Raw genomic sequence first — 26,620 nt, forward strand, 5'->3', positions numbered from 1 at the left:
ACCTCACCATCAAAGTCTATAGTCTCCTTCTCTTCTTCATCATTAAAGCCTGTCCTTTTCTTCTCTCCCTTATCATCAAAGTCTATCCTCTCCTACTATCACAAATAAGAGCCTGTTCTCTTCTCCCCCTCATTATCAGAGCCTGGCCTCGTCTTCTGTCCCACATCATCAGAGCCTGACCGTTTCTTCTCTTCATCATCATCAGGGCCTATCTTCAGATTCTCTCCCTGATAATCAGAGCCTGTTCATTTCTCCTCTCCCACATCATGGGAGCTTGTTCTCTCCCTCATCATCAGAGACTGTCCTCTCCCTCTCTTCCAAATAATCAGAGCCTGACCTTTTCTTCTCATCATCATCATCAGGGCCTGTCTTCAGATTCTCTACCTGATCATCAGAGCCTGTCCTCAACGTCTCTCATCATCATTATAGCCTGTCTTCGTCTTCTCTCCCACATCATGAGAGCTTGGTCTCTCCCTCATCATCTGCGTCTGTCCTTTTATTCTCTCTCTCTTCATCAAAGCCTGTGTTCTCATTCTCTCCTTTATCATCACTTCATCATCAGAGCCTGTCCTCTTCTTTTCTCCCACATCAATAGAGCCTGTCATTCTCCCATCATCATCATCAATACCTGTTCTCTCCTTCTGCATCAGAGCCTGTCCTCTTCTTCTACCCCTCAGAATCAGAGCCTTTCCACTCCTTCTCTCTCTCATCAAGCCTGTCTTCTTCTTTCCCCCTCATCATCAGAGCCTGTGCTTTTCTCTCCCTCATCATCAGAGCCTTTAATCTTCTCTTCCTCATCATGAGAGCCTGTCCCATTTTTCTCTTCCTAATCATCAAATCCTGTCCTCTTATTCTAGCCTTCCTCATCAGAGCCTGTAATCTTCTCTCCCTCATCATCAAAGCCTGTCCTCTCCTTCTCGCTATCATCATCTCATCATCATAACCTGTCCTCTACTTCTCTACATCATCAAAGCCTGTTCTCTCTTTCATCATAAGAGCCAGTTCTCTCCTCTCCATCATCAGAGACTGTTCTCTCTATCTCTTCTTCATCTTCAGAGCCTGCCCTCTCCTGACCCTAATCATCAGAGCCTGTCTTCCTCTTCTTTTCCAAATCATCAGAGCCTGTCTTCTTCTTCTTTTCCAAATCATCAGAGCCTGTCCTTTTCTTCTCTCAGTCATCATCAGAATGTATCCTCTTCTTCTCTCCCACATCATCAGAGCCTGACCTCTCCTTCTCTCCATCATCAGTACCTGTCATCTCTTTCATCATCAAAGCCGGTCCTCATCTTCTCTCCCTCGCCATTAGAGATTGTTATCTCCTTCTCTCCCTCATCATCAGAACCTGTCCTCTCTTCTCCATCATCAGAGCCTGTCCCATTTTTTCTCACTCATGAACAGAGCCTGTGATTGTCTTCTCTTCCACATCAGCAAAGCCTGTCCTCTTCTCTCCATCGTTATCAGAGATTGACCTTTTCCTTTGTCCCTCATCATCAGAACATATCCTTTTCTTCTCTCCCTCATCATTAGAGCCTGTCCTCTCTTTCACTCTCTCATCAGAGTCTGTCCTCTCTTTCTTTCCATTATCATCAGAGCCTGTCCTCTCCTTCTCTCCCTCATTAGAGCCTGTCCTCTCTTTCTCTCCCTCATCAGAGCTTGTCTTCTTCTCTCCCATCATCAGAGTCTGTCACCTAATCTCCTATGTCATCAGAGCCTGTCCACTCCTACTCTCCCTCAGCAGTAGACTTTATCCTCTCCTTCTCTTCCTCATCATTAGAGCCTGCCCTCTCCTTCTCTCCCTCATCATCAGAGCCTGTCCTCTCTTTCTCTCCCTCATCATCAGAGCTTGTTGTTTCCTTCTCTCCTTCATTATCAGAGCCATCAAAAAAGTACAATGCTTCCATGCTTCCCCTCATGTTTTTCCATTTTAGGACTCACTAATCTCATGAAAAATCTTATATTGCTAAATGAAGATTACAATGGTGATGACCATGAACACGATCATGACCATGAACACGATCATGACCATAAAGAAGATCACAACAACCAAACAGATGAAAATCAAGGACGCTGGCGCAGCTCAAGCGGAGGTGATATTCACATACATCACTGGGATCAGGTATGTGTACAGTCGGTCACATCCCTATCTGTCCTTTACATGGAGACATAGACAACCTGCAAGGGACAAGATTGATGTAAATGAGATCAACACTTCTGCTGCCTAAGACTACAAATGAGGAAGAGCAGGCGGGTAAATATTCAGTGTTGTCTCCTTTCACATGAACAGCTGTAGACACAATTGTGCTGTTACACCAGAATGAAGTGTAAGGATTCCAGCTTTCTGAGTGAATTACTGCGCAATCTAGAGCAGGAGTGTGCTGAGCTGTCAGTCACTGATGGACAGTGTAGCTGCCCAATACAGTGCTGGGGCCTACTGAGCTGTCAGTAATTGATGGACAGTTTAGCTATCCAATCAGAGTTTTGGTGTTGATTGAGCTTCATCCATGTGTTTCCTGTTCAGGTAATTACCTGGCTATTTAGGTGGAGAAGAAGGGTAGTGGTACTGTGCAACAGCTGAAGAAACATTTAGGCTCTGTATAGTTTCCAAACACAGGAAACATGAGTGGTCCTGTGCAGGATCCATACATTCAATGGAATGATAGTGGTACTGTGCAGTGCGGTTTCATACAGGAGAGGCATTGATTCCACTTTCTTCCTCTCCAGACTTGCTTTAGCCCTGAAGACATCCTGACAATTCATGGGGTGAATGTAGAAGAGGACATCTCCCCAGAGAAGTTTGGAGAATTGAGCAGCAGTCTGATCCAGCAGCAGCTTATTGGACTCTGTCCTGATGATCACAAGCACGGGACCACTGATGGTCAACTCAGCACCGCTGAAAGTAAGTCTCTACTTACTGGTGGCCTAAAAAAAAGACAAAAAGAGAAATGATCCAGCTGGAGGTGGAGGCAGTTCAGACTTTGTGAGACTTTATTAGACAACTAAAGCGATAAATAGTTCTTCAACAAGAAAAATCTTTACATAGCAAACACCTGGCACACCAGTGAGGAGGATCAACGTGTTTGAACTATGAAGTCTTACTCGTGATCATGACGAGTCATGACGAGTCTCACAAAGTCTGAATTGCCTCCACCTCCAGCTGGATCATTTCTCTTTTTGTCTTCACTTTCTGTGGGCGCTCACCCCGAACCGTGCTGGGCGTTGGCAGGTCTGGGGATTTAGTCTAAGACCGGTAAGCTGACTACATTCCTTTTTTCTTTTGTTATTCACCTAAAAAAAGGCCCTGAAAGTTAGGTATGGGCACAACCTGCTTTATGCAGCAGCGGTGTTTAATGCTGAGTACCCAGAATTCTATGTGGCTTGAGAATTCAGGTGAGATTGTTTCTGATGGATTTCAAGGTCCCGAGGTAGCAGCACAGTTTTAGGGGAATGTGCGATGTGGGGGTCCTGCTGTCTGTTATTGGGGCAATGTTCAGTCGGTTCCTTCACATCCCAGTGAGTCGTATATTACACAGAAGAGAAAAAGTCGCACAAGCAACTCTGCTTCATTAACTTCACCGGTTCCAAAGTTTTATGTTTCTCTCTGCTCCATGTCTCCCTCTTGTAGAGGTCGTTCTCTGCTCCAGGTCTCTATCTCTGGTTGATGTCTCCCTCTGCTCCAGGTCTGTCCCTCTGCTCCAGGTCTGTCCCTCTGCTCCAGGTCTCTCCCTCTGCTCCAGGTCTCTCCCTCTGCTCCAGGTCTCTCCCTCTGCTCCAGGTCTTTCGAGATCTCCCTCCGGATGAGGTCTCCCCCTGCTTCAGGGATCTCTTTGCTCCAGGTCTCTCCCTTTGCTCCGGGTCTCTTCCTTTGCTCCAGGTCCCTCTCTCTCTCTGCTTCGGGTCTCTCTCTGCTTCGGGTCTCTCTCTCTGCTTCGGGTCTCTCTCTCTCTGCTTCGGGTCTCTCTCTCTGCTTTGGGTCTCTCTCTCTCTCTGCTTCGGGTCTCTCTCTGCTTCGGGTCTCTCTCTCTCTGCTTTGGGTCTCTTTCTCTCTGCTTCGGGTCTCTCTCTCTCTCTGCTTCGGGTCTCTCTCTCTCTCTGCTTCAGGTCTCTCTCTCTGCTTCAGGTCTCTCTCTCTGCTCCAGGTCTCTCTCTCTGCTCCAGGTCTTTCGAGATCTCCCTCCGGATGAGGTCTCCCCCTGCTCCAGGGATCTCTTTGCTCCAGGTCTCTCCCTTTGCTCCGCATCTCTTCCTTTGCTCCAGGTCCCTCTCTCCCTCTGCTTCGGGTCTCTCTCTCTGCTTCGCGTCTCTCTCTCTGCTTCAGGTCTCGCTCTCTGCTTCGGGTCTCTCTCTCTCTGCTTCGGGTCTCTCTCACTCTGCTTCGGGTCTCCTTGCTTTGGGTCTCTCTCTCTCTCTGCTTTGCGTCTCTCTCTCTCTCTCTCTGCTTTAGGTCTCTCTCTCTCTCTGCTTCAGGTCTCTCTCTCTGCTTCAGGTCTCTCTCTCTGCTTCGCGTCTCTCTCTCTGCTTCGGGTCTCTCTCTCTCTGCTTCGGGTCTCTCTCTCTCTGCTTCGGGTCTCTCTCTCTCTGCTTCGGGTCTCTCTCTCTGCTTTGGGTCTCTCTCTCTCTCTGCTTCGGGTCTCTCTCTCTCTCTGCTTCAGGTCTCTCTCACTGCTTCAGGTCTCTCTCTCTGCTCCAGGTCTCTCTCTCTGCTCCAGGTCTCTCTCTCTGCTTCAGGTCCCTCTCTGCTCCAGGTCTCCTTATGGTTGAGGTTCCCCCTCTGCTTTCTGTTGTGAGCTCTGGACTCTCCACTTTCTATTGTGAGCTATGGACTCTACTCTTTCTGTTACATCTATGGCGACTTTACTGAAATGTTACAACTCTGTATATGGAACAAACCGCTCAAAAACATATCATTAAATCAATATTAAAACTGATTTCTGTACAATAAAGCAAAGCGCATTCCGCCAGCAGCCAACAACACTGAACGAGAAGAGCTAACTGACACCTGCTGCTGACAAAACAGTGATGTGAGACTGCAAGTGTCCATCTATCCTGCAGTATATCTCTCCTCTCACCTCACTGTATACAGCCTATCCTGACCAAAAATGAAAAAAGTATGGCTCACCCTTAAGAAGGACTTCACAAAATGCACAGGATGTAGATTCGATGAGAAGGAAAAACTGAATCAATCCAGCTCTCATGAAAAATTCATTAAAGGCATTATTTAATAGTATATCAATAAAGAGAAAAATATTGGTTACAAGGCATTGTTGTGCAAAGCTTCTAAGGAGAGAGGTGACAAAATGAATGTAAGGGTACCGTCACACAGTGGCATTTTTATCGCTACGACGGCACGATTCGTGACGTTCTAGCGATATCGTTACGATCTCGCAGTGTCTGACACGCTACTGCGATCAGGCACCCAGCTGAGAATCGTACGTCGTAGCACATCGTTTGAAACTTTCTTTCGTCGCTGGATCTCCCACTGTCATCGCTGGATCGTTGTGTGTGACAGCGATCCAGCGATGCGTACGCTGGTAACCAGGGTAAACATCGGGTAACTAAGCGCAGGGCCGCGCTTAGTAACCCGATGTTTACCGTGGTTACCAGCGTAAAAGTAAAAAAAAAAAAACCGTACATACTCACCATCTGATGTCCGTCAGGTCCCTTGCCGTCTGCTTCCTGCTCTGACTGAGATCCGGCCGTACAGTGAGAGCAGAGCGCAGCGGCGACGTCACCGCTGTGATCAGCTCTCACTTTCCGGCCGGCAGACAGTCAGAGCGGAAAGCAGACGGCAAGGGACCAGATGGACATCAGATGTGAGTATGTATGGTTTGTTTTTTTTTACTTTTACGCTGGTAACCACGGTAAACATCGGGTTACTAAGCGCGGCCCTGCGCTTAGTTACCCGATGTTTACCCTGGTTACCCGGGGACTTCGGCATCGCTCCAGCGCCTGATTGCAACGTGTGACCGCAGTCTACGACGCTGGAGCGATAATCATATGATGCTACGACGTCACGAATCGTGCCGTCGTAGCGATGTAAATGGTACTGTGTGACGGTACCCTAACCGAAGCAGTATATTGCTCCTCTCACCTCCCTGTATACAGCCCATTCTGCAGTATATCTCTCCTCTCTGTATACAGCCCATTCTGCAGTATATCTCTCCTTTCTGTATACAGCCCATTCTGCAGTATATCTCTCCTTTCTGTATACAGCCCATTCTGCAGTATATCTCTCCTCTCTGTATACAGCCCATCCTGCAGTATATCTCTCCTCTCACCTCTCTGTATACAGCCCATTCTGCAGTATATCTCTCCTCTCAACCCGTATACAGCTCATCCTGCAGTATATCTCTCCTCTCTGTATACAGCCCATCCTGCAGTATATCTCTTCTCTCCCCTCTCTGTATACAGCCCATCCTGCAGTATATCTCTCCTCTCTGTATACAGCCCATTCTGCAGTATCTCTCCTCTCAACCCCTGTATACAGCCCATCCTGCAGTATATCTCTCCTCTCGCCTCTCTGTATACAGCTCATCCTGCAGTATATCTCTCCTCTCTGTATACAGCCCATCCCACAGTAATCTCTCCTCTCAACCCCTGTATACAGCCCATCCTGCAGTATATCTCTCCTCTCACCTCCCTGTATACAGCCCATCCTGCAGTATATCTCTCCTCTCATCTCCTTGTATACAGCCCATCCTGCAGTATATCTCTCCTCTCTGTATACAGCCCATCCTGCAGTATATCTCTCCTCTCAACTCCCTGTATACAGCCCATCTCGCAGTATCTCTCCTCTCAACCCCTGTATACAGCCCATCCTGCAGTAATCATACCTCCCAACCGCCCCGAATCCAGCGGGACTGTCCCGATTTTGACAGTCAGCCCGCGATCCCGGGTGGGACATTAGTTGTCCTGCACTGGTTGGGAGGTGTGTATATCACCCGGTCAGCTCCCTGAGCCCTTGCACCCCCAGAGCAGCATATTGGCTACTCTGTGCACACAGGACCTGTGATGAAGTCACAGGATGGGAGGAGTCAGGGGGTCACATGTTCGGGAGGACCTCCGTGTACAGGACTCAGCTGGTTGTCATGGTGCCGGAGGAGGGTAAGCGTATGTGTGAGGTCAGGAGGTGTTTACAGTGTGGATGTAGCAGAGCCGTGTGTGCACGAGGTGTATGGATCAGAGCAGCATGTGAAAGGTGTATGGAGTGGAGTGGTGTGTGTACGAGGTGTACGGAGCGGAGCCGTGTGTGTACAAAGTGTACGGAGCGGAGCCATGTGTGTACGAGATGTATGGATCGGAGCAGCATGTGAAAGGTGTATAGAGTGGAGCCATGTGTACGAGGTGCAGGGAGCACAGCCGCGTGAGTATGAGGTGTACGGAGCGGAGCCGTGTGTGTACGAGATGTATGGAGCAGAGTCATGTGTGTAAGACGTGTACGGAGCGGAGCCATGTGTGTAAGCGGTGTGCGGATCGGAACAGCGTGTGAAAGGTGTACGGAGCGGAGTCGTGTGTGTGTAAGAGGTGTACTGAGCTGAGTGTAAGAGGTGTACGGAGCGGAGCAGCGTGTGAAAGGTGTATGGAGCAGTCGTGTGTGTAAGACGTGTACGGAGCGGAGCCACGTGTGTACGAGGTGTACAGAGCAGAGCCATGTGTGTACGAGGTATACGGAGTGGAGCCGTGTGTGTACGAGATGTACGGAGTGGAGCCACGTGTGTACGAGGTGTACAGAGCAGAGCCATGTGTGTACGAGGTATACGGAGTGGAGCCGTGTGTGTACGAGATGTACGGAGTGGAGCCGTGTGCATGAGATGTACGGAGTGGAGCCGTGTGTGTATGAGGTGTACGGAGCGGAGCCGTATGTGTATGAGGTGTACGGAGCGGAGCCGTGTGTGCAAGGTATACGGAGCGGAACAGCGTGTGCTATGTGTACGGAGCGGAGTCGTGTGTGTACGAGGTGTACAGAGTGCTGCTGTGTGTGTACGAGACGTATGGAGAGGAGCCGTATGTGTATGAGGTGTATGGAGCGGAGCTGTGTGTTTGCATGGTATGCGGAGCAGCGTGTGCAATGTGTTCGGAGCGGAGCCGTGTGTACGAGGTGTACGGAGTGGAGCAGTGTGTGTACGAGATGTATGGAGAGGAGCCGTGTGTGTATGAGGTTATCAGGATTCCTGACCACTGCCACCAATTTGTCACGATTCACACCGTGACCGTCACGGATCAGGGTGACTTTAGGCCAACAGATGGCTATCACATGTGCATTGGGCTTATCTTAGTTATCCCTCCACTGCTAGCAATGTGATAAAAAAAACACACACAAGGCTATTGACCTCTTAGTTGACAGCAGGGGCTTATTTTAGGTATCCCACTGCTCTTCAATATACCATGAACTGCAGGGATCTATGAATATCCTGCATACAGTTCCACTTAAACCTTGCAGCTCTCTGGTGCCCCCCTTACCCTCAGGTCAGATTAGGTACTGCACCTAGGGTAATTAGTCGCCAGAAAGGCTGCCTGCTATGTACTGGCTATTGGGCATGCTGCAGCGACGCAATAAACTACTCCCGCTCAGGCAGGAACAATAATTATCAAGGCCGCAGTCGCTACAACACCCAAAGGCCTGCACATGGTAAGCTGCCACCAGCTTCGATTAAACGGGTCCGAAGCTAACCCAAAACAGTGCGTAATTCCCTTCAGGAGACAGGGTACGTTTTAGAGCATGAAGAACGAACTAGTACTTTAAATATTTTACTCCGAAAGAAGGCAGTGTTTTTATATAAAACAAATATTACCTGGATGTTACAGAAGAGACAATTGAAATATGTACAAGGTAATTTATAAAAAATACAGGGATAACAATAACAAATAACACTTACATGTGGTCAGATCATTTGAGGCAACCAGGCTAGTGGAGTTTCCATCTGTCCCAGTGCATTAGGACTCTGGGTAGGAACAGCTCTACAAGTCAGACTCCAGCAGACAGACCCTGAGCTGGGGTGAGGGTAGAACTTATGAAGTGTAGCTCGGTGATATCACCAAAAAGGTTGAGTTAAGATCACCATCCTCTTTCTTCAGTTTAGGTAAATGTCACACAAGTTTGTCTAATACCTATATCTCTGCTCCAGAACATGTCATAGTCATAACAAACCCAGCATTCATCTCGTCTTAATATTGGCATTCTAATGAGATCAAATATGTCCTATTTGTGATGCATAATTACAGAGAAATCCCTACTTCTTTACCAGATGGAGTTAGAAGCCCGTGCTTACCGTGGCGGATAGATCCACTGAGGGAGATTAAGAATATGTAATTTCCTGTTCCTATCTTAAATGGTTGGCCCAATATCTTACAATAATGGAACAAAAGACCCTCATGGATTCTAGAGATTTCTAATCCAGTTCTAGCTGGCAAAGCTTTCCAATGCAGCTATGCCGGTCGTAAATTCCTTTCTTCAATAAAACTCCCCCCACATACATTGGCAAGGCAGCTCTTGGCTGAGTGAAAGGGAAGGGGGGGGGGTTTGTAGCCCACAGCATGGCCTGAAGGACAAAACTACAAGATCATATTAAACTTCATACAATATCGTGACACCTCCCCCTTTTGGTGTGTGCTACGGAGGCAGAACCCCTCGGTATGCCTCCAGCGTACCTCAGTAGGTTCACCCTGGCGGGACAGTCCATCTGCATTTCCATGATCCCTGCCCGTTTTGTGTTCAATGGTGAAGTCAAACTGCTGTAGGGCAAGGCTCCAGCGTAGCAACCTGCCGTTGGTTCCACACATGGCGTTTAGCCAGCGCAGAGGGTGGTGGTCGGTCACCACGGTGAAGGTGCGACCATACAAGTAGGGCTGCAAGCGCTGCAGGGCCCAGAATATGGCCAGGCACTCCTTCTCAATGGTGGAGTAGGCCACTTCTTTTGTCAAAAGTTTCCGGCTCAGGTACAACACGGGGTGCTCTTGGTCCTCCGAGTCAACCTGACTGAGCACAGAACCGAGGCCAAACTCCCTGGCATCAGTCTGTACCAAGAACGGTCGACTGCTGTCGACTGCTTTCAACACAGGGGCGTTGCACAGTGCGGTTTTCAACGCCTGGAAGGCCCCCTCACAGCCATCTGTCCACTTGACGATGTGGGGTAGCTTCTTCCTGGTGAGGTCCGTCAAAGGTTTTGCCAGGCTACTATAGTGCTGTATGAAGCGCCTATAGTACCCTGCAGTGCCCAGGAAGGACATCACCTGTTTCTTGGTCCTGGGAGATAGCCAGTTCACAATCGCGCCCACTTTCTCAGACTCTGGCTTTAGGGTGTCTCCGCCTACCCGGTGCCCCAGGTAGTGGACCTCCCACATGCCCATCTGGCACTTTCCCGGCTTGATAGTCAGTCCTGCCCGGTGAATTTGTCTGAGTACCTCCACGAGATGCTGCAGGTGTTCCTCCCAGGAGGGACTGAAGATGGCAATGTCATCCAAGTACGCCACGGCGTACTTCTCCAGTCCCTGAAGCAGGAGGTTGACCATCCGCTGGAAAGTGACAGGGGCATTCTTCATGCCGAAGGGCATGACCGTGGACTCGTACAGTCCAAAGGGTGTGATAAAGGCGGACTTCTCCTGCGCCTCGGGGCTCAGGGGAATCTGCCAGTATCCTCGACTCAGATCCATTATGGTTAGGTATTTCGCGCCAGCTAACTTCTCAAGCAGCTCCTCGATGCGCGGCATAGGGTGTGCGTCAGAGGCTGTAATGGCGTTGAGCCCCCTGTAGTCCACGCAGACCCTGGTGGTCCGGTCCTTCTTTGGCACGAGAACTACAGGTGAGGCCCACGCGCTCTTTGACCGTCGAATCACCCCCAGCTGTAACATCTCATCGATCTCCTGACGCATAACCTGCTGCACCTGGTCAGAGATTCGATAGGGTGTTCGCCGTAGTGGGGCGTGATTCCCGGTGTCCACCTCGTGGATGGCTAACTCAGTCCTTCCAGGTCAGTTGGAAAACACGACCCGGAAGGGTTCTAGGGTGGTTTGCAACTGCAACCGCTGTGGTTCAGTTAGCGAGGCGCTTACCTCCACGTCCTCGATGGACCCACCAGCCTTGGCTTGGGCCAGCATGTCGAGGAGGGCGTCTTCCTCCCCGTCTTCGGGTGCGCTGCAGACCGGTAGGACGAAAGGTTCACGTTCATGATGAGCCTTCATCATGTTGATGTGAAAGGCCTTTCGCCTACCTCGAGCGTGGTCAAGCGTGACCACGTAGGTGACCGGGTTGAGCTGTTGGTGGACGACGTACGGGCCCTCCCAGGCTGCCTGAAGCTTATCCGTTGGTACGGGGACCAGCACCCACACCTTTTGACCCACGTGGTAGGTCCGCTCCCGGGCGTTCTGGTCGTACCAGTACTTCTGGTCAGCCTGAGCCTGCGTCATGTTGTCATGCACCAACTGCGTCAAGGTCTGCATCTTGTCACGGAAGCGCATGACATACTCCACTATGGACACTTCAGAAGGGTTCGGCTCCTCTTCCCAGGATTCTCTTACCAACCCAAGGGGTCCCCGGACTCGCCTGCCATACAGGAGCTCGAAGGGGGAGAACCTCGTCGAGGCCTGCGGAACCTCTCGGTAAGCGAACAGCAGGTGTCGGAGGTACCGCTCCCAGTCGCGCCCTTGTGTCTCAACCAGCATGCGTAGCATCTGTTTGAGGGTACCATTGAAGCATTCACACAAGCCATTGGTCTGTGGGTGATACGCACTCGATACCAGGTGCTTCACCTGCATTCTCTTACAGAGAGCATCCATTAGGCGAGACATGAATTGGGTCCCTTGATCAGTGAGCATCTCCCTGGGAAATCCTACACATGCAAAGATAGCCAACAGGGCATCCGCTACGTTATCTGCCCTAGTTGACGACAGAGCTACTGCCTCTGGGTACCGGGTAGCGTAGTCTACCACAGTAAGGATATATCACTTTCCAGAGCTGCTGGGGACGGCCAGCGGGCCCACAATGTCCACCGCAATCCTCTGGAAAGGCTCCTCTATCACTGGCAAAGGGATCAGGGGAGCCTTAAGAGCAGGCCCCGCCTTCCCCACTCTTTGACAGGTGATACAGGAGCGGCAGTAGTTTGACACATCTGTCCCCATCTTAGGCCAATAGAAGTGTTGAGACAGCCGGGCCTTTGTTTTGCTGATCCCCAAATGTCCAGCTAGCGGGATCTCATGGGCAATCCGTAACAACTGACCCCGGAATTGCTGCGGGACGACCAGCTGTCTTTCCCTCAACCACTCCTTTTGTGATTCTCTGGGTACTGTCTCCCGGTACAACCTTCCTTGTTCCCAGAACACCCTCTCCTTATCAGTCTCGGAGAAGAGCGTCCCGGCGAGTTGTCTCAAACTCTCTAGGCTCGCATCTGAGTGCAGAGCGGCCTGAAATTCCCGGCTAGGGGAAGCCAGAAGCGACGTCAGGGTCCCTTCCCCACGGGAACCCTCTGGGACCTGCTCTGGGTCCACCTCTGGTTCAGTCATACTGATGACTGAGGAGGGCCCGGGAGGCAGACAGTTATCTGCGTTCCGGGCACTCTGACTGCGGGTGACAGCAGCTATGTAGGCTGCCTCCCCGGGGATTTCTACAGACCCATCAGCCGGCGCTGCTATGGGCTCTACCTCCCCATCCACCCCCATCACCTCAGGAGCATTGCTACTTATGGGCCAGTTACCTTCCTCGGTGGCACTGGTCAATTGCATGGCATCACCTTCCTCACAGTTCCCATGTATCTCCCCATTTCCTGTAGCACCGACACTTGCCCCTGCTAGGGGTTCCTCAGCCGTCTCACTCCGCAGAGCGACGTGGCTGAGCACTCCTGTACCTATGGACACATCAACTTGCACAGAAAAATCATTATCAGGTTCAGTTGGCACAGGTACAACATTTTCACCATCAATCCTAGGGAAAAAATGGTTATCAGATGCATCATTACAAGATAAAGCATGGTCAGATAACACATGCGATTTCCCATCATCATCATCATCAGGTTTAACGTTACCCTTATTAGCAGATTGGGGAGGGATGTCAGGGACGTAGTATGCAACCATCCTCCCCAAATCAGTCCCCAACAAAACATCAGTGGGCAAATTATCAGACAGCCCCACTTCCTTCACCCCGCTCCCGGCACCCCAATCAATATAAACCCGGGCCATTGGCAAGGGACAGCTGATGCCCCCAATCCCAGTGACAGTTAGGGTTTTCCCCGGAATGATTTCTTCAGGGGCCGCCAGTTCGGGTCGGATGAGGGTTCGTTCAGCCCCGGTGTCCTTGAGGCCTGTAGCAACATGGCCTCCCACAGTGACGTGCTGTACGTTGTCACACACCCTCCCAGCCACACCACCCACCAAAAGAACTGCTGCATTAGGCCCTGGGGCCTAAGCTGGGAGGTTCTTCTGCTTGACTGGACAGTGGGGACTGATATGACCAGTCCGATTGCAGAAGTAACACTGGCGGGGTTCGGTGGTAGGTCTGGTGCTGTTGGCTACGGGGACAGGACCTCTGGTGTGTTGGCTGACAGGGGTACTGGCATTGGATGCAGGCTTACCCTCTCTCCAGCTGGTGGTGACTGGCTTCCGCACTTCCGATCTACGGTTGGCCTCATAGGCATCGGCAATCTGCGCTGCCTTCGTCACGTCTTTGGGTTCTCTGTCCATCACGAACTGTCGCACCTCAGCTGGGCAAAGATGAAAGAACTGGTCTTTGATCATCAGGTCTCGCAGCTGTGCAAAGGTGGTCACTGACAGTCCTTGGGTCCACTGGTCAAAGTGGGTCCCCAGTCCATGCACCACATCACTGTAACTGTCGTTTTGGCCACGTTGGAGGGTCCGGAACTTTCTATGGTACACCTCGGGTGTAAGCTAGTACTTGGCTATCAGGGCCTGCTTGATGGCCTCATAGTCTCCATCTTGTTCTTGAGGGAGTGCAGCAAACGCCTCCAGAGCTTTGCCTCTCAGCCCTGGTGTCAGGTATCGTGCCCATTCTTGTGTAGGCAACTGGTACTGTCTGCAGGATTTCTCAAATGCCTGCAGAAAAGTGTCCAAGTCCCCGTCCTTTTCCATAACAGGAAAGTTATCTGGCCGGGGCTTCAGTATCTGAGCGCTGCTGGGCTCCCGGCTGGACTGGGACGACCCCTGCATTTGCAGTCGGGCTAACTGCAGCTGGTACTCCCGCTCCTGGTATTGCTGGATCAGCTGCTGACGTCCGTCACGGTCATCGGCGGGGAGTAGCTCCAAGACCGCCAGCAGGTGGGGGTCCAATTCACCCTGGTTGCTAATCGGGCCAGCATTCAGTGATTGGACCTCTGCTGCAGCACCATGTTCGCTTGTGCTGGCTTCTGCGGCCTCTGGGCTCTGTGGCCTGGCTTGGTCTGCTTCAAATTGCACCAGTTCAGCGACTATTTGAGTCTTGGACTTGCCCTGGGGGCTCAGGCCATGGTACGTGCATATCCCAGCAAGAGAGTCCCTCTTCTGTTGGGTGTACCAGGCTTCTCCTTTCGCAGCCATGGTTGCCAAATAAAAGATAGGATAGAAAAACGAATAGAAAGTGAGGGGATAATTACCAGTACACAATTGTCTCAGAACTAATAAACACAGAGTTCGTTCTCCAAACTTATTTGCACAGAGTCCTCGCAAGAACTTTCTGCAAGTTTTTAGTGAGAGGATTTGTCAGGATTCCTGACCGCTGCCACCAATTTGTCACAATTCACACCGTGACCGTCACCCCTACGTCACGGATCAGGGTTACTTTAGGCCAACCGGCGGCTATCACATGTGCATTGGGCTTATCTTAGTTATCCCTCCACTGCTAGCAATGTGACAAAAAAACACACACGAGGCTATTGACCTCTTAGTTTACAGCAGGGGCTTATTTTAGGTATCCCACTGCTCTTCAATATACCATGAACTGCAGGGATCTATGAATATCCTGCTTACAGTTCCACTTAAACCTTGCAGCTCTCTGGTGCCCCCTTACTGTCAGGTCAGATTAGGTACTGCACCTAGGGTAATTAGTCTCCAGAAAGGCTGCCTGCTATGTACTGGCTATTGGGCACGCTGCAGCGACGCGATAAACTACTCCCGCTCAGGCAGGAACAATAATTATCAACGCCGCAGTCGCTACAACACCCAAAGCCCTGCACATGGTAAGCTGCCACCAGCTTCGATTAAACAGGTCCGAAGCTAACCCAACACAGTAGCGTAATTCCCTTCAGGAGACAGGGTACGTTTTAGAGCATGAAGAACGAACTAGTACTTTAAATATTTTACTCCAAAAGAAGGCAGTGTTTTTATATAAAAAAAATATTACACTGAGGTTACAGAAGAGACAATTGAAATATGTACAAGGTAATTTATAAAAAAAAAAAGGGATTACAATAAGAAATAACACTTACATGTGGTCAGATCATTTGAGGCAACCAGGCTAGTGGAGTTTCCATCTGTCCCAGTGCATTAGGACTCTGGGTAGGAACAGCTCTTCAAGTCAGACTCCAGCAGACAGACCCTGAGCTGGGGTGAGGGTAGAACTTATGAAGTGTAGCTCGGTGATATCACCAAAAGGGTTGAGTTAAGATCGCCCTCCTCTTTCTTCAGTTTAGGTAAATGTCACACAAATTTGTCTAATACCTATATCTCTGCTCCAGAACATGTCATAGTCATAACAAACCCAGTATTCATCTCGTCTTAATATTGGCATTCTAATGAGATCAAATATGTCCTATTTGTGATGCATAATTACAGAGAAATCCCTACTTCTTTACCAGATGGAGTTAGAAGCCCGTGCTTACCGTGGCGGATAGATCCACCGAGGGAGATTAAGAATATGTATTTTCCTGTTCCTATCTTAAATGGTTGGCCCAATATCTTACAATAATGGAACAAAAGACCCTCATGGATTCTAGAGATTTGTAATCCAGTTCTAGCTGGCAAAGCTTTCCAATGCAGCTATGCCGGTCGTAAATTCCTTTCTTCAATAAAACTCCCCCCACATACATTGGCAAGGCAGCTCTTGGCTGAGTGAAAGGGAAGGGGGGGTTTGTAGCCCACAGCTTGGGCTGAAGGACAAAACTACAACATCATATTATACTTCATACAATATCGTGACAGAGGTGTACGGAGAGGAGCCGTGTGTGTGCCAGGTATACAGAGCAGAGCAGCATGTGCAATGTGTATGGAGCAGAGCCGTGAGTGTACGAGGTGTATGGAGTGGAGCCGTGTGTGTACAAGATGTATGGAGAGGAGCCGTGTGTGTACGAGATGTATGGAGAGGAGCTGTGTGTATGAGGTGTATGGAGTTGAGCCGTGTGTGTACGAGGTGTACGGAGTTGAGCCGTGTGTGTACGAGGTGTACGGAGTGGTGCCATGTGTACGAGATGTATGGTGAAGAGCCGTGTGTGTAATGAGGTGTATGGAGTGGAGCCATGTGTGCATGAGGTGTACGGAGTGGAGTCGTGTGTGTACGAGGTGTATGGGGAGGAGCCGTGTGTGTATGAGGTGTACGGAGCGGAGCCGTGTGTGTTCGAGGTGTACAGAGAGGAGCCGCATGTGCAAGGTGTATGGAGCGGAGTCGGGTGTGTATGAGATGTATGGAGAGGAGCTGTGTGTATGAGGTGTATGGAGTTGAGCCGTGTGTGTACGAGGTGTACGGAGTGGTGCCGTGTGTACGAGATGTATGGTGAGGAGCCATGTGTGTAATGAGGTGTATGGAGCGGAGCCATGTGTGCATGAGGTGTACGGAGTGGAGCCGTGTGTGTACGAGGTGTATGGGGAGGAGCTGTGTGTGTATGAGGTGTACGGAGCGGAGCCGTGTGTGTTCGAGGTGTACAGAGAGGAGCCGCATGTGCAAGGTGTATGGAGCGGAGTCGGGTGTGTATGAGGTGTACGGAGCGGATGCTGGCTGTGTCAGATCGGAGCAGATATTACCCCTCACTCTGACACTGACTCGCACAGGAGACACGGAGAGGTCTTTATCAGTGGCATATCACAGCTGCAGCGACGTGAGCAGTCAGCGGCGCAGCTGGATGACACCATTCAGCGCCGTGGGAGTGGAAGCTGCCAGCTGCTGCGAGGGTGCGCGGTGAAGGGTGTGTGTGTGTAGTGATGGAGAAGGCAATGATGGGGGGTGGGGTAACAATGTGTGGCCATTATACTGTACCCAGCATTGTGTGGGGCCATTATACTGTATGGAGCATCGTGAGGGGCCATTATACTGTACCCAGCATCGTGTGGGGCCATTATACTGTACAAAGCATCATGTGGGGCCATTATACTGTATGGACCATCACGTGGAGCAAGTTTACTGTACGCAGCATCATGTGGGGCCATTATACAGTATGGAGCATAATGTGGCCATTATACAGTATGGAGCATTAAGTGTGGCCATTATACAGTATGGAGCACTGTGTGGCTATTATACAGTATGGAGCATCATGTGTGGCCATTATACAGTATGGAGCACTGTGTGGCTATTATACAGTATGGAGCATCATGTGCGGCCATTATACAGTATGGAGCATCATGTGCAGTCATTATACAGTATGGAGCATCATGTGGAGCCATTATACAGTAAGGAGCATCATGTGTGGCCATTATACAGTATGGAGCATCATGTGTGGCCATTGTACAGTACGCAGCATCATGTGTGGCCATTATACTGTACGAAGCATCATGTTGGGCTATTATACAGTATGGAGCATCTGTGTGGCCATTATACAGTATGGAGCATCTGTGTGGCCATTATACAGTATGGAGCATCATGTGTGGCTATTATACAGTATGGAGCATCATGTGTGGCCATTATACAGTATGGAGCATCATGTGTGGCCATTATAAAGTATGGAGCATCATGTGTGGCCATTATACAGTACGGAGCATCATGTTTGGCCATTATACAGTATGCAGCATCACGTGGGGCCAGTACACTGTACGCAGCATCATGTGTGGCCATTATACAGTATGGAGCATCATGTGTGGCCATTATACAGTATGGAGCATCATGTGTGGCCATTATACAGTACGGAGCATCATGTGTGGCCATTATACAGTATGGAGCATCATGTTTGGCCATTATACAGTATGGAGCGTCATGTGTGGCTATTATACAGTATGGAGCGTCATGTGTGGCCATTATACAGTATGGAGCGTCATGTGTGGCCATTATACAGTATGGAGCGTCATGTGTGGCCATTATACAGTATGGAGCGTCATGTGTGGCCATTATACAGTATGGAGCGTCATGTGTGGCCATTATACAGTATGGAGCACTGTGTGGCCATATTTTTTTGTTTATAATTATTGTTTACGAAACGTGATCAGAAGTACTAAATGGGTGTGGTTGGGGCGTGACTAGTCATGAAATGGGTGTGGTCAGAGGTGTGGCCCAAAATTTGCCACGGCGCACTGCACGCGCCGCTAACTTTGTCCCTTTTTCTTTTCCTCGAAAGTTGGGAGGTATGTGCAGTATATCTCACCTCTTACAGCCCAATCCGATTTCCCTGTGATCAGTCACTTGTACTGAGCTTTTCTCAGAGCTGGAAGTCTGCACCGCGCGGTTTTCGTGTTGTCTGACTGCTTACCTGTTGCCTCTGTACTCCACAGAATACATCTACGCCAGTATCGCCACGCTGGTTGTCTGCCTGTGTGCGCTGTTCGGCATTGTGGTCCTGCTGTGTACAGCCTGCTCCTCGGCCTATCAGTACGTCATCCAGTTCTTTGTAAGTCTGGCAGTCGGGTCACTCACCGGGGATGCGATACTGCACCTGATCCCACAGGTAAGAGACCATTATTACTGGACTGTGGTGCCCCCTGCTGGCTGTACTGATACACTGCTCTGATTATACCGCCCCCTGCTGGCTGTACTACTACACTGCTCTGATTATATCGCCCCCTGCTGGCTGTACTACTACACTGCTCTGATTATACCGCCCCCTGCTGGCTGTACTACTACACTGCTCTGATTATACCGCCCCCTGCTGGCTGTACTACTACACTGCACTGATTATACCGCCCCCTGCTGGCTGTACTACTACACTGCTCTGATTATACCGCCCCCTGCTGGCTGTACTACTACACTGCACTGATTATACCGCCCCCCCCCTGCTGGCTGTACTACTACACTGCACTGATTATACCGCCCCCTGCTGGCTGTACTACTACACTGCTCTGATTATACCGCCCCCTGCTGGCTGTACTACTACACTGCTCTGATTATACCGCCCCCTGCTGGCTGTACTACTACACTGCACTGATTATACCGCCCCCTGCTGGCTGTACTGATACACTGCACTGATTATGCCACCCCCTGCTGGCTGTACCGATATTCTGCACAGTGAGGCTGAGGGCTCCTTTATTTTTTTGCTCATCATGTTCTTGACAGTGTCCATGTTCTGCTTTCTCAGTTCTTGGGCCTCCACTCCCACAGCGAAACAGATGGCCACGCTCACAGTCAGGGAGAAGATCGCACTCATATATGGAAACTTCTGGCAGTCTTGGGTGGTCTTTATGCCTTCTTCCTCCTGGAGAAGATCTTTGGGCTTCTGATAAAACATGAGGTGAATAAATAGATTGTGAATTTGGAACATAATGGTGGTGACAGTGTGACCTGCAGAAGGTCCTCAGGGTTCAGAGGCAGAATAGACGACCACTCATGTAGTATGTTATTACCATATACCATGGCACAAACGAAGGGGACATTCTCTGGACTGGAGACCTGCACTGACAAGGAGACCTTCACTCAACTGGATTCCTTCATTAGACAATTGACCTGGACTGTAGACCTTCACTTGCATAATTGACCTTGACTGGACAGAGGACCTTCACTGGACAGAGGACCTTCACTGGACAGAGGACCTTCACCGGACAGAGGACCTTCACTGGACAGAGGACCTTCACCGGACAGAGGACCTTCACTGGACAGAGGACCTTTGCTGGACAGACTTTCAGTGTACTGTAGTGCAGCGATATCCTTGCTGTGCAGTGATGAGGCAGTGACCCAGCTAAAGTTCAAAATAAAGTCTCTTTTAATGAACGGTGTACTCACAAACAGAAAGTAAATCGGATCCTCTGGATCGCAGCTGGGAAAACCGACAGTCTGTGACCAGTTGCCATGGGCTACGGCACTGCCATGTTCGCTGAGGGTGCCAGGCCTTTTGGCTCTGTTTGGACCTGTGCTGCCTCACATAGTTGAGCTCTGCAGACCCATATGCTCTACCTGCTTGCAAGACCAAAACTGACACACCCAACCCTCTGCTGCAGGGGTTTCTACAAAAGAACCTGTGGCCATCGGCCACATGGAAAACCCAGAGCCAGGGAGGAAACGGACTGCCTCGCTGCCATCCTGAAGTCCGTTTCAAAAATAAAAACCCAGAACAGGTTTTCTATATCTGCCCTGGACACATACAGTGGGGCAAAAAAGTATTTAGTCAGTCAGCAATAGTGCAAGTTCCACCACTTAAAAAGATGAGAGGCGTCTGTAATTTACATCATAGGTAGACCTCAACTATGGGAGACAAACCGAGAAAAAAAAATCCAGAAAATCACATTGTCTGTTTTTTTTATCATTTTATTTGCATTTTATGGTGGAAAATAAGTATTTGGTCAGAAACAAACAATCAAGATTTCTGGCTCACACAGACCTGTAACTTCTTCTTTAAGAGTCTCCTCTTTCCTCCACTCATTACCTGTAGTAATGGCTCCTGTTTAAACTTGTTATCAGTATAAAAAGACACCTGTGCACACCCTCAAACAGTCTGACTCCAAACTCCACTATGGTGAAGACCAAAGAGCTGTCAAAGGACACCAGAAACACAATTGTAGCCCTGCACCAGGCTGGGAAGACTGAATCTGCAATAGCCAACCAGCTTGGAGTGAAGAAATCAACAGTGGGAGCAATAATTAGAAAATGGAAGACATTCAAGACCACTGATAATCTCCCTCGATCTGGGGCTCCACGCAAAATCCCACCCCGTGGGGTCAGAATGATCACAAGAACGGTGTGCAAAAATCCCAGAACCACGCGGGGGGACCTAGTGAATGAACTGCAGAGAGCTGGGACCAATGTAACAAGGCCTACCATAAGTGTCATGATTCTCAATGGCGAGAGAACATAGCCCAGCATATATGAGAACTAGCTCTTGGAAGATGGAAACTATACTGACCATGAACTAAACCTGCCGCACAACTAGAAGTGGCCGGGTAGCATGCCTACGTTTTTTAACCCTAGATGCCCAGCGCCAGCCGGAGAACTACCTAATCCTAGCAGAGGAAAAGACAGTCCTGGCTCACCTCTAGAGAAATTTTCCCAAAAGGCAGACAGAGGCCCCCACATATATTGGCGGTGATTTTAGATGAAATGACAAACGTAGTATGAAAATAGGTTTAGCAAAATCGAGGTCCGCTTTCTAGATAGCAGGAAGACAGAAAGGACACTTTCATGGTCAGCAGAAAACCCTATCAAAACACCATCCAGAAATTCCTTTAAGACTCTAGCATTAACTCATAACACCAGAGTGGCAATTTCCGATCACAAGAGCTTTCCAGACACAGTAACGAAACAGCAGCTGTGAACAGGAACAAAATGCAAAAACACACAAGGACAAAAGTCCAACTTAGCTGGGAGTTGTCTAGTAGCAGGAACAAGCACAGAAGGCTTCTGATTACATTGTTGACCGGCAAGAAACTGACAGAGGAGCAAGGTTATATGGCGACTCCCACATCCTGATAGGAGCAGGTGAACAGAGGGGATGATGCACACAAGTTCAATTCCACAAGTGGCCACCGGGGGAGCCCAGAATCCAATTTCACAACAGTACCCCCCCCTCAAGGAGGGGGCACCGAACCCTCACCAGAACCACCAGGGCGATCAGGATGAGCCCTATGAAAGGCACGGACAAGATCGGAGGCATGAACATCAGAGGCAGTGACCCAAGAATTATCCTCCTGACCGTATCCCTTCCATTTGACCAGATACTGGAGTCTCCGTCTGGAAACACGAGAGTCTAAGATCTTTTCCACAACGTACTCCAACTCACCCTCAACCAACACCGGAGCAGGAGGCTCAACGGAAGGCACAACCGGTACCTCATACCTGCGCAACAATGACCGATGAAAAACATTATGAATCGAAAAGGATGCAGGGAGGTCCAAACGGAAGGACACAGGGTTAAGAATCTCCAATATCTTGTACGGGCCGATGAACCGAGGCTTAAACTTAGGAGAAGAAACCCTCATAGGGACAAAACGAGAAGACAACCACACCAAGTCCCCAACACAAAGCCGAGGACCAACACGACGACGGCGGTTGGCAAAAAGCTGAGACTTCTCCTGGGACAACTTCAAATTGTCCACCACCTGCCCCCAAATCTGATGCAACCTCTCCACCACAGCATCCACTCCAGGACAATCCGAAGATTCCACTTGACCGGAGGAAAATCGAGGATGAAACCCCAAATTACAGAAAAACGGGGACACCAAGGTGGCAGAGCTGGCCCGATTATTGAGGGCGAACTCCGCCAAAGGCAAAAAAGCAACCCAATCATCCTGATCCGCAGACACAAAACACCTCAAATATGTCTCCAAGGTCTGATTAGTCCGCTCGGTCTGGCCATTAGTCTGAGGATGGAAAGCAGACGAAAAAGACAAATCTATGCCCATCCTAGCACAGAATGCCCGCCAAAATCTAGACACGAATTGGGTCCCTCTGTCAGAAACGATATTCTCAGGAATACCATGCAAACGAACAACATTTTGAAAAAACAGAGGAACCAACTCGGAAGAAGAAGGCAACTTAGGCAAGGGAACCAGATGGACCATCTTAGAGAAACGGTCACACACCACCCAGATGACAGACATCTTCTGAGAAACAGGCAGATCCGAAATAAAATCCATCGAGATGTGCGTCCAAGGCCTCTTCGGGATAGGCAAGGGCAACAACAATCCACTAGCCCGAGAACAACAAGGCTTGGCCCGAGCACAAACGTCACAAGACTGCACAAAGCCTCGCACATCTCGTGACAGGGAAGGCCACCAGAAGGACCTTGCCACCAAATCCCTGGTACCAAAGATTCCAGGATGACCTGCCAACGCAGAAGAATGAACCTCAGAGATGACTCTACTGGTCCAATCATCAGGAACAAACAGTCTACCAGGTGGGCAACGATCAGGTCTATCCGCCTGAAACTCCTGCAAGGCCCGCCGCAGGTCTGGAGAAACGGCAGACAATATCACTCCATCTTTAAGGATACCTGTGGGCTCAGAATTACCAGGGGAGTCAGGCTCAAAACTCCTAGAAAGGGCATCCGCCTTAACATTCTTAGAACCCGGTAGGTACGACACCACAAAATTAAACCGAGAGAAAAACAACGACCAGCGCGCCTGTCTAGGATTCAGGCGCCTGGCAGACTCAAGGTAAATTAAATTTTTGTGGTCAGTCAATACCACCACCTGATGTCTGGCCCCCTCAAGCCAGTGACGCCACTCCTCAAAAGCCCACTTCATGGCCAAAAGCTCCCGATTCCCAATATCATAATTCCGCTCGGCGGGCGAAAATTTACGGGAAAAAAAAGCACAAGGTCTCATCACGGAGCAGTCGGAACTTCTCTGCGACAACACCGCCCCAGCTCCGATTTCAGAAGCGTCGACCTCAACCTGAAAAGGAAGAGCAACATCAGGCTGACGCAACACTGGGGCGGAAGAAAAGCGGCGCTTGAGCTCCCGAAAGGCCTCCACAGCATCAGGGGACCAATCAGCAACATCAGCACCCTTCTTAGTCAAATCAGTCAATGGTTTTACAACATCAGAAAAACCAGCAATAAATCGACGATAAAAGTTAGCAAAGCCCAAAAATTTCTGAAGACTCTTAAGAGAAGAGGGTTGCGTCCAATCACCAATAGCCTGAACCTTGACAGGATCCATCTCGATGGAAGAGGGGGAAAAAATGTATCCCAAGAAAGAAATCTTTTGAACCCCAAAAACACACTTAGAACCCTTCACACACAAGGAATTAGACCGCAAAACCTGAAAAACCCTCCTGACCTGCTGGACATGAGAGTCCCAGTCATCCGAAAAAATCAGAATATCATCCAGATACACAATCATAAATTTATCCAAATAATCGCGGAAAATGTCATGCATAAAGGACTGGAAGACTGAAGGGGCATTTGAAAGACCAAAAGGCATCACCAAATACTCAAAATGGCCCTCGGGCGTATTAAATGCGGTTTTCCACTCATCCCCCTGCTTGATTCGCACCAAATTATACGCCCCACGGAGATCAATCTTAGAGAACCACTTGGCCCCCTTTATACGAGCAAACAAATCCGTAAGCAGTGGTAACGGATATTGATATTTAACCGTGATTTTATTCAAAAGTCGATAATCAATACACGGCCTCAAAGAGCCATCTTTCTTAGCCACAAAGAAAAAACCGGCTCCTAAGGGAGATGACGAAGGACGAATATGTCCCTTTTCCAAGGACTCCTTTATATATTCTCGCATAGCAGCGTGTTCAGGCACAGACAGATTAAATAAACGACCCTTAGGGTATTTACTACCCGGAATCAAGTCTATGGCACAATCGCACTCCCGGTGCGGAGGTAGTGAACCAACCTTGGGTTCTTCAAAAACGTCACGAAAGTCAGACAAGAATTCAGGAATCTCAGAGGGAATAGATGATGAAATGGAAACCAAAGGTACGCCCCCATGAGTTCCTTTACATCCCCAGCTTAACACAGACATATCTCTCCAGTCGAGGACTGGGTTATGAGATTGCAGCCATGGCAATCCCAGCACCAAAACATCATGTAGATTATACAGCACCAGAAAGCGAATAACCTCCTGGTGATCCGGATTAACACGCATAGTCACTTGTGTCCAGTATTGTGGTTTATTACTAGCCAATGGGGTGGAGTCAATCCCTTTCAGAGGTATCGGAGCCTCCAGTGGCTCCAAATCATACCCACAGCGTTTGGCAAAGGACCAATCCATAAGACTCAAAGCAGCGCCAGAGTCGACATAGGCGTCCGCGGTAATAGATGACAAAGAACAAATCAGGGTCACAGATAGAATAAACTTAGACTGTAAAGTGCTAATTGAAACAGACTTGTCAGGCTTCTTAGTACGCTTAAAGCATGCTGATATAACATGAGTTGAATCACCACAATAGAAGCACAACCCATTTTTTCGTCTAAAATTCTGCCGCTCGCTTCTGGACAGAATTCTATCACATTGCATATTTTCTGGCGTTTTCTCAGTAGACACCGCCAAATGGTGCACAGGTTTGCGCTCCCGCAGACGCCTATCGATCTGAATAGCCATCGTCATGGACTCATTCAGACTCGCAGGCACAGGGAACCCCACCATAACATCCTTAATGGCATCAGAGAGACCTTCTCTGAAAATCGCCGCCAGGGCGCACTCATTCCACTGAGTAAGCACAGACCATTTGCGGAATTTTTGGCAGTATATTTCAGCTTCATCTTGCCCCTGAGACAAGGACATCAAGGCCTTTTCCGCCTGAAGCTCTAAATGAGGTTCCTCATAAAGCAACCCCAAGGCCAGAAAAAACGCATCCACATTGAGCAACGCAGGATCCCCTGGTGCCAATGCAAAAGCCCAGTCTTGAGGGTCGCCCCGGAGTAAGGAAATTACAATCCTGACCTGCTGTGCAGGGTCTCCGGCAGAGCGAGACTTCAGGGACAAAAACAATTTGCAATTATTTTTAAAATTTTGAAAGTGAGATCTATTCCCCGAGAAGAATTCAGGCAAAGGAATTCTAGGCTCAGACATAGGTGCATGAACAACAAAATCTTGCAAATTTTGTACCTTTGTGGCGAGATTATTCAAACCTGTAGCTACACTCTGAAGATCCATTTGAAACAGGTGAACACAGAGCCATTCAAGGATTAGAAGGAGAGAAAGAGAGGAAGGCTGCAGTATAGGCAGACTAGCAAGTGATTCAATTAAGAGCACACTCAGAACTAGAGGAAAAAAAAAAAAAAAAAAAATTGTAGCAGACTTCTTTTTTCTCTCCTTTCTCAGCCAGTAATTTAACCCTTTTTTGGGCCGGTCAAACTGTCATGATTCTCAATGGCGAGAGAACATAGCCCAGCATATATGAGAACTAGCTCTTGGAAGATGGAAACTATACTGACCATGAACTAAACCTGCCGCACAACTAGAAGTGGCCGGGTAGCATGCCTACGTTTTTTAACCCTAGATGCCCAGCGCCAGCCGGAGAACTACCTAATCCTAGCAGAGGAAAAGACAGTCCTGGCTCACCTCTAGAGAAATTTTCCCAAAAGGCAGACAGAGGCCCCCACATATATTGGCGGTGATTTTAGATGAAATGACAAACGTAGTATGAAAATAGGTTTAGCAAAATCGAGGTCCGCTTTCTAGATAGCAGGAAGACAGAAAGGACACTTTCATGGTCAGCAGAAAACCCTATCAAAACACCATCCAGAAATTCCTTTAAGACTCTAGCATTAACTCATAACACCAGAGTGGCAATTTCCGATCACAAGAGCTTTCCAGACACAGTAACGAAACAGCAGCTGTGAACAGGAACAAAATGCAAAAACACACAAGGACAAAAGTCCAACTTAGCTGGGAGTTGTCT

At 49.2% G+C, this 26,620-nt stretch overlaps 1 protein-coding gene across 1 annotated transcript in view; it reads left to right on the forward strand.

The window, feature by feature from the left end:
- SLC39A4 (solute carrier family 39 member 4) overlaps positions 1-26,620 on the forward strand; it is a 250,353-nt gene that overhangs the window by 160,445 nt on the left and 63,288 nt on the right. Inside the window, exons 4-7 of the mRNA XM_077271597.1 lie at positions 1,929-2,116; positions 2,722-2,896; positions 18,604-18,776; positions 19,404-19,556. Of these exons, the coding sequence (XP_077127712.1) occupies positions 1,929-2,116; positions 2,722-2,896; positions 18,604-18,776; positions 19,404-19,556 (689 nt within the window). The remainder of the gene's footprint in view (positions 1-1,928; positions 2,117-2,721; positions 2,897-18,603; positions 18,777-19,403; positions 19,557-26,620) is intronic.

Source organism: Ranitomeya variabilis, chromosome 6 (assembly GCF_051348905.1).
Source record: "Ranitomeya variabilis isolate aRanVar5 chromosome 6, aRanVar5.hap1, whole genome shotgun sequence".
NCBI lineage: Eukaryota > Metazoa > Chordata > Amphibia > Anura > Dendrobatidae > Ranitomeya > Ranitomeya variabilis.